Below are 18,898 nucleotides of genomic sequence, written 5' to 3' on the forward strand. Positions count from 1 at the left end.
AACCCTATTAAAAATATATGTAATAAATAAAATCTTAAAAAAAGGGGGGGCGCCTGGGTGGCTCAGTTGATTAAGCGTCTGCCTTCGGCTCAGGTCATGATCTCAAGGTCCTGGGATTGAGCCCCGCGTCCAGGAGTCTCAGAGGGGAGTCTGCTTCTCCCCCTCCTTCTGCCTCTCCTCTGGCTCCTGCTCCCACATGCTCTCTCTCTCCCTCAAATAAATAAACAAATAAATAAACTCTTAAAAAAAAATGTGTGGAAGAAAAGGCCAGAAGGAAATAAATGTGAATTGAGGATGATTTATGTTTCTCCTCAATCTCTTTTTTCCAAAATTTGGGGCATAATATGGTTCTATCTCTCCTTAATAAATTAGCACCACTGGCAGAAGAATGGAAATTGTGACGTGCCCCTCTGTCTCCAGAGCCTGGGATCTTCTGCTCACCATTCCATTGTCTCTTCACTCTGCGGACCCTCAGGTATTTGAGCCAGGCCTTCAGGGATTTCCACTTTTCCCAGTGCTCACGGTGTTTCACTGCGGAGACCATCTTCTGTCTCTCCCTCTGGACGTGTAGGAGCTGTTCCCACCACCGTGACCAGGCCTGAAAACCAGAGAAAAGGCAACAATCAGAGGAGAGGCAGAAAAACAGAGGTGAGGTACACGTGAGGGAAAAGAGAAACAGACACACTGGGAAAGCTAAAACTAGAAACAAGGACGTGGCAACCCCCAAGGAGGATCATAATCTATGGAAATCTGCAGTGAACGGCTCTTTAAGAAGGGCATTCTACTTCCAGAAAGTAACTTTTTTCCTGGGTTAAGAACAACAAGGGAAAAGAGGAATAATAAAATCAATGGGGTGATATACCTAAATCAGATCTGGGACAAGTGAGGAGGGTCTGCCTTTTTCTTCCAAGTGGGAGGAAGCCTATGATCTCAGGCACATTAGCTTCCAGGAAGAGTTAGCTACAGAAGCTGAGGGTCTACGGAAGGATTCCCTCAAGACGATAAATGTGTACCCGCAGCAAAGTCTTCATGTGTGCTTGGCGATATGCATCCCTAGTTTGCATATCTCAGATGATGAATTCATACCTTCTTTCCTTAAACCTATAATACCTCTTCTCCTTTCCTTCCTCTTAGCTGAATACCATTCTTCCATTTCACCAAGAAAATAAAAGCAATCAAAATAGAATTTTCTCAAGCTCCTTCCACATCCACCCACCCACCTGCCCACAGGCTCTGACTTTTCTTGGCCTCCTCTGAATAAAGTGTCCACGCTCCCTTCAATCAAAAGTCACCCCCACTATGGCTACATCCCATGGTCTCTCACCTTCTCAAGTTTATCACTGGCAACTCCCCCCTTCTGCATCATCGGTTTTCACCCTCTACTAGGTTTTCTAAAGCAGCATATGAATGTGCTACTATTTCTCCCATCCTCAAAAGCAAATCCCTTCAGGGATACAACCTCTGATTGGATCCTGGACCTGCCTCTAAAATAGCAATAATCTATGGTTTGAATATGAACCATACTGTAGATATTATCATATCAATATTGAATGTCTTGGATAAAATGATATTGTGATTATGTAGGAGGACATCCTTATTTTTAGGAGATATAAGCTGAAGTATTTAGGGTAAACTTTTATGTCGGCAACTTTATTTTTTTTAAAGATTTTATTTATTTATTTGAGAGAGAGAGAGAGAGCGCACATGAGAAGGGGGAGGGGCAGAGGGAGAAGCAGACTCCCTGCTGAGCAGGGAGCCCCATGTGGGGCTCAATCCCGGGACTCCAGGATCATGACCTGAGCCGAAGGCAGTCGCTCAACCAACTGAGCCACCCAGGCGCCCCTTATGTCGGCAACTTTAAAGCCACTCAGAAAATGTAAGAAATACATTGATATACTTAAAGAAAGCAAATGTGGCAAGATGTTAGCAATAGGTTAAACCAGTGAATATCTACCTTTTGTCATTTAGCATTTGTCAAAAATAAAAAGTTGGGGGGGAAAGGTTATGGTCACAGAAATACTTTGTGAAAGGAATAAATCAGATTCTTGAGCAAGCTACCACTAGATCACTTTGCCATCCAGCTAACACTTGAGTTCTTTCCTTTCCTCTCCAAACTCCTCAAAAGAGCAGTCTATTTTCTAATTTCTCTTCCCCAGGCAGGCTCTCATGAACCCTCTCCCCATCAGGCCTACGGGAACTGCTCTTCCAAGTGCCTCAGTGCTCTCCACATTGCTCAATCCCAAGGTCAAATCCCACTCCTCACCATCCCTGACCTGCCAGAAGCATCTGATGTGGCCAGTCAGGCCTGTGGATTCTCTGGGCTACCGGCAGGCAACCTTGCCTTTATTCCTCCCAGGCTGGGTCCCGGGACCCCTCTGAGAGCTATACTCACTCCCTTTGTGCTTTCACACAACCTCATGGACTTGAAGTACCAACTGCAAGCCAAGGACTACCAAATTTACATCTCAGGTTTCGACCCATCCTCCATACTCCCCATACTTCCTTCACAGTTCCTTGGGGGATATTCAAAAGGCCTTTCAGGCTGAAATGTGGCACTCAAAATGGAGCTAATCTTTCCAGACAAACCCGCTTCTCCCTCTATCTTCCCCATTTTACTAAATGGCCATTCCACTGTTCTAGTTACTCAGGCCAGAAATCTGGAGTCACCTTGGATTCTTTCCCTGAAACTTCAGGTCTTAACTATCTATTAGCAAGTCGTGTCAGCACTACCTTCCATGTATACCCAGAATCCAACACCATCTTGCTATCATCCTTGTCTAGAATCTCACCTGGGATTTTTGTGGGGTTTTTTTGTTTTGCTTTTTAATTTTATTTATTTGACAGAGAAAGAGAGAGAGAGACAGCGAGAGAGGAAACACAGGCAGGGGGAGTGGGAGAGGGAGAAGCAGGCTCCCTGCTGAGCAGGGAGCCCGATGTGGGGCTCGATCCCAGGACTCTGGGATCATGACCTGAGCCGAAGGCAGACGCTTAACGACTGAGCCACCCAGGCGCCCCTCACCTGGGATTTCGTAATAGCTTCTTGCCTGTTCTCCCTGCTTTCATCCTTGATCTTCTATGGTCTATTCCTAACACATCTGAAATCAAGCCCCCCACCCCGAGACCCTACAATTTAGACCTATGGCTCCTAATTGCCTCTGACCAGAGTCACATAGCCCTTACTTACTGTTTAAAAAACCTGTAAAAATGCCTCTGGGAATAATACAAACTTGCCTTTCAAAAAGTCTGTGGGATGCTGTTCTGCCTGAGATAACAAACACAATGTGCTGTATTGGCATGAAAAAAAAATAACTTGCAGCTTAGTGATAATCACGAGATGTAGAACTTTTGCCTTTGTACTCTAGAGAAGACACTGCTAACGCCATCTGCTAAGAACGTTTTTTTTTTTTTTTTTTTTACGATTTTATTTATTTGAGAGAGAGAGAATGAGAGATAGAGAGCACAAGAGGGAAGAGGGTCAGAGGGAGAAGCAGACTCCCTGCTGAGCAGGGAGCCCGATGTGGGACTTGATTCCGGAACTCCAGGATCATGACTTGTCTGCTAAGAATGTTTTACAGTTCTAGGCCCCTAAAGTGGAACGACTGGGTCCCTGAAGCAGAACGACCACCTCACTACAATCACCCTGAAACCAGATAGGGAGATGCCAGAAGGGAGAAGATGATCAAGAAGGGAACGTTACAGCTGACCTAGCCCTCATCAATCAGCATGATACAAGACCCTGAAACCCTTCCCCTGAATTTCACCCTTTAAAACCACCCGCTTGTAAGCCAAAAGGGAGTCCAGGACTTTTGAGCATTAGCCCTGTTCTCCTGGGAGGCGCCACACCAGCAAATAGTCTATCTTTCTTCACTGCAAAAGCCTGTGTTAGTTTTTATTGGCTTGCTGCACACCGGATGGATGAACTCTCACATGGTTTGCTACAAAGCCAGAGCGATCCTTTTTGGTTTGTTTTGGTTATATCACAATTCCATCCTTTTTATAGGACATTTTTCCTTCCTGCCTTTTTTCCTCTTTCATGCCACTAATTTCTTTGAGAAACTAGGTCATTTATCCTATAAAATGTCCCACACTTTAGGTCCGGCCGATTGTTTCCTCAAGGTGTCTTTGACTTGTTCCCCTGATCCCTGTATTTCCTGGGAACTGACAGATTCATGTTAGGCTTGGTTAGAATCATGTTCAAATTTTTAGGCAAGAACACTTCTCAAGTGGTGCTGCGGACCTCCCAACCTCACATCATGAGGCACATCACAGCTGGCTGCCACCATTTTAACAATGTCAAGGCTGTCCATGGCTTCAGATGATGGTAGCCTGATCCCTCCATTTTATTTCCCCACTGTCTTCCCACTCTGTGGTTGCTGCTTAGATCCATTTTCTCGTTAGGGGTGGCAAAACAGCAATTTTCTCATTCTAGTAATCCTTCTGTAGCTACTAACTAGAATTCTATAAAGAAGCCTACTCTCATTAACCCTCGGGTTTTGCAAAGATATAGTTTATATAGGCAAGGCAGGATAAACGCTTGATTTTTGCTTTCACTAATTTTTAAACTGAGTTAATGCTCTAACAACCCAAATATGTGACCAGTGAGTTCCTTCCCCTCCCCTCATTATACACGCATGAATTTTTATATATTTGATGTGTTTTCAATTCACTGCAGTCATTACTCTTCTGGATGTCCCAATTGTTCTACTGTTAGTCTATGAAAGTTCTCTGGCTCCTGAGTCCTTCCGACACAAGCCCATTAACCTTTGTTAATGTCCTCACTTTCCAGCACACTGTATCCTAGGCCTATGATGTGCATGATGTGCATATCCTGCTGTAGACCAGCCATATCTCCAAAAAGCCTCTCTTCCTTTTAGTCAGGAAATAACAGAGCCCACAACTTGGGCACTGGGAATACTAAATGCCATATATTCTTGCTGCTCACTGCTTCTAACTTTTCCATAAATGAAATGAGAAATACATTTAAGGTTAAAAAATGTCCTAAGTCTCTAGTGATATTTACAGTTCCAATCTCAGATTATACGGCTTTTATCTCATTTCTTTTATATTTGTAATCTTTTTCTTGACACTGAAAATCATGATTCCTAATGACACTGCGTGGTTACTTGCTTTATCTCACAATGTAGCTACAATAGTTTCAACATGACAATTCCAACCCTGCCACTCACCATAAGGCTAATGAATGCAGGTTTCTGATTTCCTAGCAGTTCTGTGTGTCCTTAGAATGCATTCCATTAGGGATGAACAGTCAAATATTGTATTTTAAAGTTACTTGAAGTAAATATTTTCTGTGTAGTCATGGCTACAAACTTAAGTTTGTTTCAGTGTGTCTTAAAATTCTGGGGATCACTTTCTTCCTTTTTGATTTACTTGTGTTTTTTTTAAATTATATAAAATATTTCTATGGTTCCAAAGTTTAAATTGTATAACAAAGTAAATTCACTAAAGTATTTTGTTCCCACACTGTTGTCTCTATCCCAGTATGGGTAACCATTTTTTGTTAGTTTTGGATTTATTTTTTCCATTACTTTTTCTTGAAAATAAAAGACACACACACACGCACACACACATACACACACCCCCTTTCCTCCCCAAAGGCAGAACACAATGAACCAGAGGGATCCCATTAAGAAGTAGGTGTGATCCTATCACCCTCACTCAAAGCCAGCAGCTTCTTGCCTCCACTGGAATAAGAAAGTAAAGCCTTTATGGGTGCAGCCTGCAAGGCCCTGGGGTGTCCTCCTTGTTACCTCATGACCTAATCCATCCTACTCTCTCTCTCTCTCTCATGCTCATCAACATATCACAAGATATATCAAATTCATGGATGGGAATGACTCACATTATCATAACCATGACAATTTTCCTCAATCTAATGTAAAAAGTCAGTGCATTATAATAAAAATCCTAGTAGGCTTTGACGTGGAACTTGAGAGTTGATCCTAAAATTAGTAAGAAAGAGTAAAGAAGAATAGCCAAGATGATTTTAAAAAGAACAGGAATAAAAAAGATCATCCTCTTCCATATATAAAGACTTAAAGAGATAAGGGAGCCTAGCTGGCTCAGTCAGAGGAGCATGGATGGGACTCTTGATCTTGGGGTTGTGAGTTTGAGCCCCATGTAGGGTGTGGAGATGGCTTAAATAAAACAAAAGACTTAAGAGATAGATCATAAAAGTAGGAATAGTAATAAACAGCTAGCATTTACTGAGCTTTCCATATTCTAGGCATTGCTCTAAGCATATTATATTACATATTACATTAATATTGCTCTAAGCATATTACTTAATCCTCAACAATCCTATGAGGAAGGTACTGTTATTATCTACTTACAGATATGAAATCTAAGGTGTAGGGAGGGTAAGTAACTCATTCAAAAGTACAAAGCTAACAGCAATGGAAGCAAAAACCTGCGCAGTCTGATGGAAGAATCGGCTCGTTCTTACCTGCTTCATTAAATCACAATTAAAACAGTGTGGTATTGGCTCAGAGACAGAAATACAGACCAATGGAACGGAGAGCCCAGAACAGACCTGTGAAAAATGAGACCCTGCTCTATAATGAAGGTAGATTGATAATCAGTATAAAAAAAGATAAAGGATGGATGAATCAGCAAATAGTGCTACAGCAATTAATTATCCATATGGAAGATGACAAACTGAGACATTTTTCACGCAATTTGTAAAATTAAACCCAAGATATATTAAAGACCAAAGTGTAAGCCACAAGAATAAATTAGGCTAGGTTGAAATTAATAACATCTGCATAAAAAAAAAAGGGACCATAAGCAAAGCAAAAAGACAAGCTATAAACTGGAAGAAAGTAGCTGTAAAGTACATAACACTCAAAAGATGAGTAAGCAGAACCTACAACAATGTCCACAAATCAGTATGAGAAAAGAAAAAGCCAAATAACCCAACAGAAAAAACAGTGAGGGATGTGAACCAGCTCAAAAGCAGAAACCCAAAGACAAACAAGCATTTGAAAAGATGCCGGGCCTCACTAAGAATCAGTGAGATACAAGTTAAGGCGACAATGAAGTTAACCACTCCACACACATCCAATTGCTGAGGAGGACCAAGTCTGGCAACGCAAAGGGCTGAGGAGGCTGAAAGAAATGGGAACTGAAACGTCAGCATATAAACTGGCACTGGAAAGCCCTGGACAATCCTTAATAAGGATGGAGAGATGAATACCTGATGACCCAACAATGTCACTTCTAGGAACCAGACTGGAGAATCTCTCAGACTCTTGCACAAGGATCTATGTTTTAAAAACGTTCTCTGCAGCACCACTTGTAATTGCAAAAATGTAGAAGTAATAGTCCATCATTAGTATTAGTACTGACTACTACTGAAACAGATCAACTGTGCCTATTCATACAATGGCATAGTGTACACAGATAATAGATCTCTACGTACCTACAAGGATAAGCCTCAAAAAATACTGTTGCATTAAAAAAAGGAAGCTACAGAGGAAATGTACAGTATGACATCATTCATAAATTTCCTAACTACACAAAACCTGAACATTTCTTTTTTGTGGGTATGTATACGCACATTTCTACAGGTAAATAGATGATGAGAGAATGGCGACCTTGTATCCATGCAGGACCCACCTCTGAGGAGGAACGGTGGCAGAAGGGAGGAAAGGTAGGGCTTGAGCTGTGTCTGGGCAGGTGTGGAGCATGCTAATACCTTTTAAATCTGGGTGGTGGGTACTTGGGTATCTGTTCATGTTTTTATAAATGTTTTATATTTAGTGTTTCTATGTTTCAAGTACATATATTTATAAAAATTTCCCATATCTCATGATGTCTGCCCGATCTAGTTCAGAGATGTTTTGAGGGTTAAAAGAAATGCCTTAAGTGGAAGTTCTTGGTAAACCATATGGTACTTATCAGACACAAGGCATTATTGCTCATAATCCACACAATAAAATCTGGTCTTAGGAGTCTTCCACAGCTTTTGGTCCAAATCAATATGATTTTGATAACTCACATGTTTCACTGGATTTGATTCTGAGTGACTCCTGGCTGTTTTGTTAATTCCAACCGCTAAGCACGAAAACCTATCACTAAAAATATTCTGTCAACTCTGTTGCGAGCTTTGAAGACAACAGTGTAAAGGGAATTCTGAAAGTGTTCTGAGCAATCACAGCACCAGCACAATGAGCTTACAAGCCCTCAAAGCAGCTCTTTGAAAGAAAGAACACTCACACAGCTGTAGTCCCCCAGGAACAGAGCATCAGTCTCATTATGTTTCTATGTCGATGGCATCTTCACATTTGTCAGTTTCCTCTCCTTCCTGAGATTACACGTCTAATAAGGACAGTGGAGCAGGACGGGTAAAAGAATGGTTCTGCAGTTGTTAGGCTGCTTGGGTTTAAACCCTAGTTCTGACCTTTGCTAGGTGTCTGACTAACTGATTCAAGTTATTTAACTCTAACTGATTCAAGTTATTTAACCTTAGTTTCCATAATAATAATATGGTTTTTTAAAAAAGAATTGAGGGGTGCCTGGCTGGCCTAGTCAGAAGAGCATGCAATCCTTGATCTTAAGGTCATGAGTTTGAGCCCCACATTGGTTGTAGAGAGGACTAAAAAAAAAAAAACCAAAAACAAAAACTAATTGAGATAACACACGTAAAGCACTTAGTCCAGCACCTAGTATAAATTAGACCACCACAATTGTTATTTGCCGTTGCTGCTGTTCTTGTTACTATTATTATCACTGTCAAGAAATATCTCATTTCCTTGCTATTGCCTCTGAAGACCTCATGAGTTCAGAGGTCAGCAACTTGTTTTCTTAAAAGTCAGATAATAACTATTTTAGGCTTTGCACACCACACGGTCTCTCTGCCGGAACTACTCAACTCTGCCCTTGAAGCCCTGAAAGCTGCCTTGGACAATACATAAATGAACAGGTATAACTGCATCCCAATAAAATTTTACTTATAACAACAGACAGCAGGCCAAATATGACCTGCAGGCCAGTTTGCAGACCCCTAATCTAGATGATTGTATCTGCTAATTGCATGTGATTTCCACATACTGCATATATTTGCATAGCTTCTGCAACATGTTGTCAGGTTAAAAAGCGATTTACTCCTATGTATAGTAGCAGTCACTTCTTTTTTTCCTATTCCCTGTTATATTCTCTATAACTGACTTAGGAAACCCAGAATACCAAGCAGACCCAAAAAGTGACAGAAACTCAAAGTATATCAAGGGTCATAAGAAAGCTTCACCACAGCATCGTCTTGGTACAGATGTTAGGCCTTTATTACTGACCAAAAGCTAGTGGCTTCCCCTAATATAGGCAAAATTATATATAGAAGCCAGGTTTTCTTTACAGTCTTAGTTTCTTTTCTGCCCTCATTTTCCAACTTGATGTAGGAAAACAGTAACAAGGAAATAAAGAATATAATGCTGTTTCTTTAATCATATTTATAACCAATTTATAAATCCCTTCCCAGCACCACAATTAGCAGAAACGCTGTGCAAACCATTGGTAATCACATTCAGCATATTCCTAATAGCAGCTTCTATCCGCTGAGCCCAGCCTTTCATGTTGCTTCTGCCCTCCACCACCTGCCCAGCCCCCTTCGCTGCCTAGGACAGAGGCAGCAGCATGATGGCCAGCCTTCTACTTGGGAGTCCAACCCCACCTTCTGTGGGTATGGGGCTTGACGACATGGACAGGAGATATCAAAACCACAGTCGGCTGCACCCACCTGCAGCTGAAGGCTCAGGGCCCTGTGCTTCACAGCTGATGCAAGCAGGGCATGGCCCACACGCACCTGTCCCAGTTGCTGCCTCCACTGGCTCCACCACAGCCTGCCAAAGAACAAATCAAAGACGGAACCAATCAAAAAAAAGCCACCCAGAAAAGAGAAGGGCAGTGAGGGCTGGGCCTTGGACCCTCGGCTCAAGTCCCTATCCCTCATTGTGCCAGCCATCTTAATTGACATCGGTTGGAGCCACTGCTGAAAAAAACAATCGAGAAATAGTTCTAGAATAGCCAATTACGGGTTGGAAACTGATGGTTCCTAAGGTTCCAGCCTTAGAAACTATAGACATGCTCTATTTGGAACTACACAGGTTTAAAAAAATATATTTATGAATTATTGCCAACATTAAAAAAAAACAGGAGATTTTACAGAATAATCTGCAAAAATATGGCTTTTAGATTTCCAGTTTTGGCTTCTTTTCTGCTTATTTTCTAATCAGCTGCAGGAAAATAGTAGTGAGGAAATGAGAGTTTGTAACCTCTTTTTTTCACAGAAACACTCACTTTGCCTGGTTACTCTAACCTAGCAAAATCTTTCTGTCCTCCTAATCTGGGCCAGGCTTAGCCGCATCACTCACTTCAATATCTCAAACTATCCTGCATTACTACTTATCTTTTTAAGCATTTAGGGAATTACAAGTTCCCTGAATGCAGCCCCAGCACCCAGTGTAGTACTAGGAACATTTTAAGCTCCCAATAAATATACACTGAATAAATAAGATTATGTAAAAATATCTCTTATAGACTCTAATAGAAATGCATACTTATTAAGCATTTAAAAATATTTGCCAGGATGCCGGGGTGGCTCAGTTGGTTAAGTGTCTGACTCTTGATTTCAGCTCAGGTCAAGATCTCAGGATCCTGGGATCAAGCCCCCCTATATCGGGCTCCCTATTCAGCAGGGAGTCTGATCCTCCCTCTCCTCTCTTTCTGCCCCTCTCCCCAACTCGTGCTCGCGCGCGCTCTCTAATATCTTTTAAAAATTTGCCAATAGGGGTGCCTGGGTGGCTCAGCTGGTTGAGCATCTGCCTTTGGCTCAGGTCATGATCCCAGGGTCCTGGGATCGAGCCCCGCATTGGGCTCCCTGCTCCACGGGGAGCCTGCTTCTCCCTCTCCCACTCCCCCTGCTTGTGTTCCCTCTCTCGCTGTGTCTCTCTCTGTCAAATAAATAAATAAAATCTTTAAAAAAAAATTTGCCAAATAAATAAAAATAACTTAAAAAAGTTATTTAAAATAAAGAATTTTAAGGTGTACTGATGTTCTGGATACCGTGCTAAATACTTTAGATATTACCATATTTATTTCCCATGACAACCCTGAAAGACACTTAATGGTGTGCCTGTCTCACACATGAGGAAAGTGAAATGTGGAGAAGTGAAAGGACCCAACACTGCATGTCAGAACATGGATTTGAGCTTGTCAGTCTAACTGCAAAGCTTCTGCCCTTATCCATACCACATAGAGAGTCTAGCTCTTTGAGCTTTTAATATGCTGCCATTCAGGACACCAAAGGACCACCAGAGATAATGTACAGTGGGATCAGTCCCATTATAAAGCAGCTCATTGTTACACATGCTTGGCTTTCAAAGTCATCTAACTCATGTCTCTCCAAAGTGTGGACAGTGCTGATGAAAGGCTGTGCAGAACAGTTAAGAGCATGGGCTTTGGCATCAGAAAGATGGGTAGGTGAGCCCTATTTTGCCAATTACAACTTATATGAGCTTGGGCAAGTTACTCAACCTTTCTGAGACTCTTTGTGTATCTTCGTCTTTACAAAAACAGTACTTAGTTTAGTTTATGGTGACGATAATATGAGACTTTACATTAAAAAAATTAACACACACAAACTTAACACAGGGTTTAGAACATAGTAAGTACTCAATTAGTGTTACTTCTGATTGTGTGAAAACCTGATTGTATAGTGGAACAAGCTGTCAATAAATATTTATTAAGCATCAATTATGTTTGAAACACTGTTTTTAAGGTGGGTTTTTAATGCTTCCTGAAACAAGGCTGGGGTAAGACAATTGCTGCTGATCTGTAGGACAAAGGAGCACACTCACCACAAAATACTCCGCTGCCTAAACTCCAGGGCGGTGGTCTGCATCTGAAGTTTGGTTCTACGAAAAACCACGTAGATCAGCCAGGACTTCCAGGCCTGCCACATCTTTTGCCTTGCATCTAGATGCACCAGAAAGATTTTCAAAGAGGAGTAGGGAGAGATACTTTACTCTGGGTTATGATAAAAGCTCATGGGCTCTCTGTATTCATCCCTCCTTTTGAAGATCTAAATTCCTCCAGCCTTCAAGTGCCCCCTGGTGGAAAAGTTGTGAAGCTCTACAAAATAAATCCGGATGCAAGTACCCGTGAAGAATGGCTATGTAAGTGATGACATCTACAAAACACAGGAAAATCAATATACTACACTGTCCAGAAATCTTTTGTCTTAAAGCCCTTATTTTTTGAGATATGTTCCATAATACTTACAGATAAAATGATATGAATACAAAGAGCAGAGGCTTAAAAAAAAAAAGAGCAGAGGCTTGAGACTGGTCTGAGTTGGTAATTGTTGAAGCTGAGTGACAGGTACATGGAGGTTCATTATTCCATCTTTCAATTTTGTAGATATGTAAAATTTTCCACAGTAAAAAGTTAAAAGAGAAGAAGAAATCATGTCATAAAACTTGCTGTTTTGAAACAATAAGCAACACAAAAGAAAAGGATACCATCTATATCTATTTGGAAAACAGAATAAAAAGGATCAGTAATGATCCTGGAGAAAAGAGACTTTACTAGATACGGAAACCGCAAAGGTCCCTTTGCAGTAAATTGCATTTTTATTATCAAAGTCTAATGAAATAAATTTCTGTTCTTTTTAGAACACAGAGAAAACAAAATTATGTCAATCATTTTCGGGTCATTCTCCAAAATGTGGTCAATACGATGAGAGCTATATTTATGTTTCAAAGCAACTGACAAGTCAGGTTAAAACATGGAGAACTTAACCTGTAGCTTCCTCAAGCCCCTTGGGCCACACTGCTGTGGTTTAAGAGTTTGGGTTCCTACGTGAGATAAACCAGGTTTGAATACTGAGCTGAGTAACCTCGCACAAGTTCCTCATCTGCAAAATGGCGCCTTCCTTAAAGGTGTGTTTGCCAAGAGTAAATGAGATCATCGATGAAAAGAGTCTCCAATAAATGCAAGCTGTTATTTTCTGAGGGTGGTACCCAAGAATCTACAATAAGGTCTCTGCCATGATTCTGGACAATCTGAGAACCATGCTTCCCTAAGGCCTGAAATACTTGTTACTTTTTTTACTTAACAGTACAAGAGTGACTGAAAACTACAGAACACTCATGAAAGAAATTGAGGAAGAAAGAAATGGAAAAACGTTCCATACTCACAGGTTGGAAGAACAAATACTGTTAAACTGTCTATGCTTCCCAGAGCAATATATACATTCAATGCAATCCCTATCAAAATACCATCAACATTTTTCACAGAGCTGGAACAAATAATCCTAAAATTTGTATGGAACCAGAAAAGACCCTGAATAGCCAAATGAAAGTTGAAAAAGAAAACCAAAGCTGGGAGCATCACAATTCCAGACTTCAAGCTCTATTACAAAGCTGTAATCATCAAGACAGTATGGTACCGGCACAAAAACAGACACATAGTTCAATGGAACAGAATAGAGAATCCAGAAATGGATCCTCAACTCTATGATCGACTTCTTCGACATAGCAGGAAAAAATATCCAATGGAAAAAAACCAGTTTCTTCAACAAATGGTGTTTGGAAAATTGGACAGCCACATGTAGAAGAATGAAACTGGACCATTTCCTTAACACCATACACAAAAATAAACTCAAAATGGATGAAAGACCTAAATGTGAGCCAGTAATCCATCAAAATCCTAGAAGAGAACACAAGCAGCAACCTCTTTTACCATGGCCGCAGCAACTTTTGGCTAGACATGTCTCCAAAGGCAAGGGAAATAAAGGCAAAAATGAACTATTGGCACTTCATTGAGGTAAAAAAGCTTTTGCACAGCAAAGGAAATAGTCGACAAAACCAAAAGAGAACCTATAGAATGGGAGAAGATATTTACAAATGTTTTATCAGATAAAGGGTTAGTATCCAAAATCTATAAAGAACTTACCAAACTCAACACCCAAAGAACAAATAATCCAATCAAGAAATGGACAAAGACATAAACAGACATTTCTCCAAAGACATAGAAACGGCCAACAAACACATGAAAAAATGCTCAACATCACTCAGTATCAGGGAAATACAAATCAAAACCACAATGAGATACCACTTCACACCAGTCAGAATGGCTAAAATTCACAAGTCAGGAAACAACAAATGTTGGTGAGGATGCAAAAGAAGGGGAAACCTCTTATACTGCTGGTGGGAATGCAAGCTGATATAGCCACTCTGGAAAACTGTATGGAGGTTCCTCAAAAAGTTAAAAATAGAGCTACCCTATGACCCAGCAATTGTACTACTAGGTATTTACCCCAAAGATACAAATGTAGTGATCTGAAGGGGCAACTGCAGCCCAATGTTTAAAGCAGCAATGTCCACAAAAGCCAAACCATGGAAAGAGCCCAGATGTCCATCAACAGATGAATGGCTAAAGAAGATGTGGTAGATATATACAATGAAATATTACACAACCATCAAAAATTGAAATCTTGCCATTTGCAATGATGTTGATGGAACCAGAGGGTATTAGGAAACAAGTCAATCAGATGACTTACCATATGATTTCACTCATATGTGGAATTTAAGAAACAAAACAGAAGATCATAGAGGAAGGGAGGGAAAAATAAAACAAGATGAAATCAGAATGGGAGACAAACCGTAAGAGACTCTTAACCACAGAAAACAAACTGAGGGTTGCTGGAGGGGAGGTTGGTAGGGGGATGGTATAACTGGGTGATGGACATTAAGGAGGGCACGTGATATAATGAACACTGGGTGTTACATACAACTGATGAATCACTGAACTCTACCTCTGAAACTAATAATATACTGCATTAATTGAATTTTAATAAAATTAAATTTAAAAAAACAGCACAAAAATGAACAGACACTCCCTGAGGTCTGTAGGCATGGCCTGAGACAACTGTCATGTCAAAAAGAACTCTTCTTTTTTAAAAATTTATTTTAGAGAGAGAGAGTGCCCGCACATGCACACAAACGCATGCATGGCGGGGCGGAGTCTTAAGCGGACTCCACGATCTCATGACCCTGAGATCACAACCTGAGCCAAAACCAAGAGTCAAACACTGAATGGACTGAGCCACCCAGGCACCTCCAGAAACAACTCTTTTTATCTGAAGAATTCAAGTGACTTTTCTTTCTACTCCATAATATAGCTGTATTTATTTGCAAATAATATAAGGTAGCAGAATGCATATTCCTGAAATATGGAATATTCACAAGATAAATGTTCTAAAACAAACAAAATAAAACAAATCTTAAATTGTTTAACAGAACTGAAATCATACTGTCTGTTCTCTCATTCCTAATGGGGTAAAGTAGAAATTAATAAAGATATTTTGAACTATTTCTATAAATATAGAAAGGTATTAGAAAGTCCCCAATTGGGGCGCCTGGGTGGCTCAGTCGTTAAGCATCTGCCTTAAGCTTGGGTCATGATCACAGGGTTCTGGGATCAAGCCTCACATCCGGCTCCCTGCTCAGCAGGAAGCCTGCTTCACTCTCTCCCGCTCCCACTCCCCCTGCTTATGTTCCTCTCTCGCTGTGTCTCTGTCATATAAATAAATAAAATCTTAAAAAAAAAAAAAGTCCCTGATAAACACACTTCTAGATAATCTGTGGGTCAAAACGGAAGTCTTAATGGAAATTAGAAAACATTTCTTAGGGACGCCTGGATGGCTCAGTCGGTTAAGCAGCTGCCCTCGGCTCAGGTCATGATCCCAGAGTCCTGGGATCGAGTCCCACATCAGGCTCCCTGCTCAGCAGGAAGTCTGCTTCTCCCTCTGCCTGCCATTCCCCCTGCTTGTGTGCTCTCTCACGTGCTCTCTCTCTGGAAAATAAATTATTTTAAAAAAGGGAAAGAAAACATTTCTTACTGAATGAAAGCAAAATTGCAAATATTAAAATCTGTGGGGTGCAGTTAAAGCCATGCTTAAAGATAACTTTATTACAGTAAATGTTTGTGTTAGAACAAAGGAAAGTCCTCAAATCAATAATCTCAGCTTGCATCTTAAGACACTAGAATAGAAAAAAACAAATTAAAACCAAACCTTGCAGAAGTGAGAGAATATAAAAACAGGAATAGAAATCAAGGAACTCGAAAACAGAAAAACAACAGAGAATGAATGCAAAAGCTGGTTATTTGAAAAGAAGGATAAAACTAATAAAGCTCTATCCACACTTACTAAAAACAGAAGGCTAAAGACATAAATGATCAATATTAGAATGGGAAGAGCTACCACTACAGACCCTGCAGGCATTAACATTAAAATGGAATACTTCAAATGACTCTATACCATAAATTAAACAACATATTTAAAATGGACCAATTCCTTGAAAAACAAATTACCAAAACTCATTCAAGAAGGAAGAGGTAACCTAAATAGTCTTACATCTACTCAAAAACTTGAATTCAAAGTTCAAACTTCTTCAACAAAGAAAACTCCAGGCCCAGATGAGTTCACTGGAGAATTTTAACAAATATTTAAGGAAGAAATAATACAAATTCTACAAATCCTTTTTAGAAAATAGAAGACGATGAAACACTCCCCAACTCATTCTATGAAGCCAGTATGACCCCGAACCAAAACCAGACAAGGACATTATAACAAAAGAAAAGTACAGGACAATATCCTCATAAACACAGATGTAAAAATCCTCAACAAAAAAATTAGCAAACTGAACCCAGCAATATATAAAGAATGGCATTAATCTGAGGAATGTAAGGCTGGTTCAAAATTTGAAAATTGCTCTGTTTCACCATATTAATGGACTAAAAAGGAAAAGCAGTGAATCATCTCAATAGATACAGAAAAATCATCTGACAAAATTTAATGCCTCTTACTGATAAAAATGCTCAGAAAACTAGGAACAGAACTCCTTAACCTGACAAAGGACATCTACAAAAAACCTACAGCTAACATCATATTTAATGATTAAACGCTGAATGCTTTTCCCTTAAGATCAGGAACAAGGCAATGATATCCACTCTGACCACTCCTATTCCATATCTTACTGGAAGCTCTAGCCAGTGTAATAAAAATAATCTGTAAAGGAAGGAACAAAAATGTCTCTGTTCGGGGCACCTGGGTGGCTCAGTCGTTAAGCGTCTGCCTTCGGCTCCGGTCATGATCTCCAGGGTCCTGGGATCGAGCCCTGCATCAGGCTCCCTGTTCCACAGGAAGCCTGGTTCTCCCTCTCCCACTCCCCCTGCTTGTGTTCCCTCTCTTGCTGTGTCTCTCTCTGTTGAAAAATAAATAAAATCTTTAAAAAAAAAAGTCTCTGTTCACATATGACTTAACTTTCTGCATAGAAAAATCCCTTGGAATCCACAAAAAAGCTCCTATAACCAATCAATGAACTTAGCAAGGTTGCAGGATATATAAGATCCATATGTAAAACCACAGAACTTTTAGAAGAAAACACTGGAGAAAATCTTTGTGACACTGAAATAGGTGGAGTTCCTAGATACAGTATCAAAAACACAATCCATAAAACAAAAAAATAATAAATTGGACTTTTTCAAAACTAAAAATTTTTGCTCTGCAAAGACACAGTTAAGAAAATGAAAAGACAAGAAAAAAAAAGAGAGAGAGAGAATGAAAAGACAAGCCACATTCTGGGAGAAAGTACTTGCCAGTCATGCTTTTCACAAAAGACTTGTAACCAGAATATATTTTTTAACAAAACTCAACAAGAACACAACCAATTTAAAAGGACAAAAGATCTTGAACAGACTCTTCACCAAAAAGAGATATAAATAGCAAGTAAGCATAGGAAAAAATACTCAACATCATTAATCATTACATAAATACAAATTCCAACCTTAATGAAATACTTCCACACACCTATCTGTATAGTTAAAATTTTATTTTAAATGACAATACCAAGTGCTGGTAAGATGCAAAACAAGTAGAACTCTCATAAATTGCTGGTAGGAATGCAAAGTGGTACAGTCACTTTGGGAAACAGTTTGGCAGTTTCTTATAAAGTTAAATATACACATATTGTAAGATCCCAGTAATCCTATGCCTAATCACACCAGATAATTATGCCTAGATAATCTACCCAAGTATTCATACGGAAAACTATACACAAATGTTTATGATTTATTATTCATAGTTGTCTAAAACTGCAAACAACGCAGATGTCCTTCAATCAGTGAATGGATAAATTTTCATACGCTCCTACTAGGCAGTATACAGAATACTACTCAGCAATATAAAGGAATGAACTACTGATACATGCAACAACTGGGATGAATCTCAAATGCATTATGCGAAGTGAAAGAAGGCAGTGTCAAAATGCTGGCCTACTGTATGCTTCCCCTTATATGCTGTTCTAGAAAAAGGAGTCTATGGTGATAAAGAACCAGTTCATGGTTGCCAGGTATCAAGCGTGGAGGGAAGGTGCTACAGAGGGTTAGCACAAGGTCCGGAGTGATGGAACTTTCTGTCTCTTGATTGTGATGGTGGTTACACAACTATGCACTCCTCAAAACTCAAAGAACTATACACCAAAAAGAGTGATTCTTACTTTGTATAAATTAAAAAGGGAACAAAAACATAAGCAGCTTACCAGCTCAATACTGAAACAATGCACCTGGTGCTACAACTAAGAGGCTTCAGCTTCTTACATTCTGGGAAAACAGACAAGGGGAGGAAGAATCCACTGTGCTGGGGGAGAGAAGGGAACATTACATGGGGAAGATGATATTTGAAATGGGCCTGCTGGAGGAACTGCAGGGGCAAACATGGAAAGATAGGGAAGTACACATCCAGTGTGGCAAGGGCATAGGGTATATGGAAGGTAAAGAACAGAAAGGGTGAAGACCTTGTATGCTACACCAAGGAGTGTTG

At 40.1% G+C, this 18,898-nt stretch overlaps 1 protein-coding gene across 2 annotated transcripts in view; it reads right to left on the reverse strand.

Moving 5' to 3' along the window:
- The window catches only part of SFI1 (SFI1 centrin binding protein), a 94,207-nt gene that overhangs the window by 36,792 nt on the left and 38,517 nt on the right, over nucleotides 1-18,898 (reverse strand). For both annotated transcript variants that reach the window (XM_028124710.2, XM_088019288.1), the window contains 3 exons: nucleotides 11,871-11,988; nucleotides 9,752-9,854; nucleotides 442-598 (listed from right to left, as the gene is read on the reverse strand). In XM_028124710.2, coding sequence (XP_027980511.2) covers nucleotides 442-598; nucleotides 9,752-9,854; nucleotides 11,871-11,988 — 378 coding nt within the window. The remainder of the gene's footprint in view (nucleotides 1-441; nucleotides 599-9,751; nucleotides 9,855-11,870; nucleotides 11,989-18,898) is intronic.

This window comes from Eumetopias jubatus, unplaced genomic scaffold (assembly GCF_037043125.1).
Source record: "Eumetopias jubatus isolate StellerSeaLion01/CBP00866 unplaced genomic scaffold, mEumJub1_p1.0 scaffold_16, whole genome shotgun sequence".
Taxonomy (NCBI): Eukaryota; Metazoa; Chordata; class Mammalia; order Carnivora; family Otariidae; genus Eumetopias; species Eumetopias jubatus.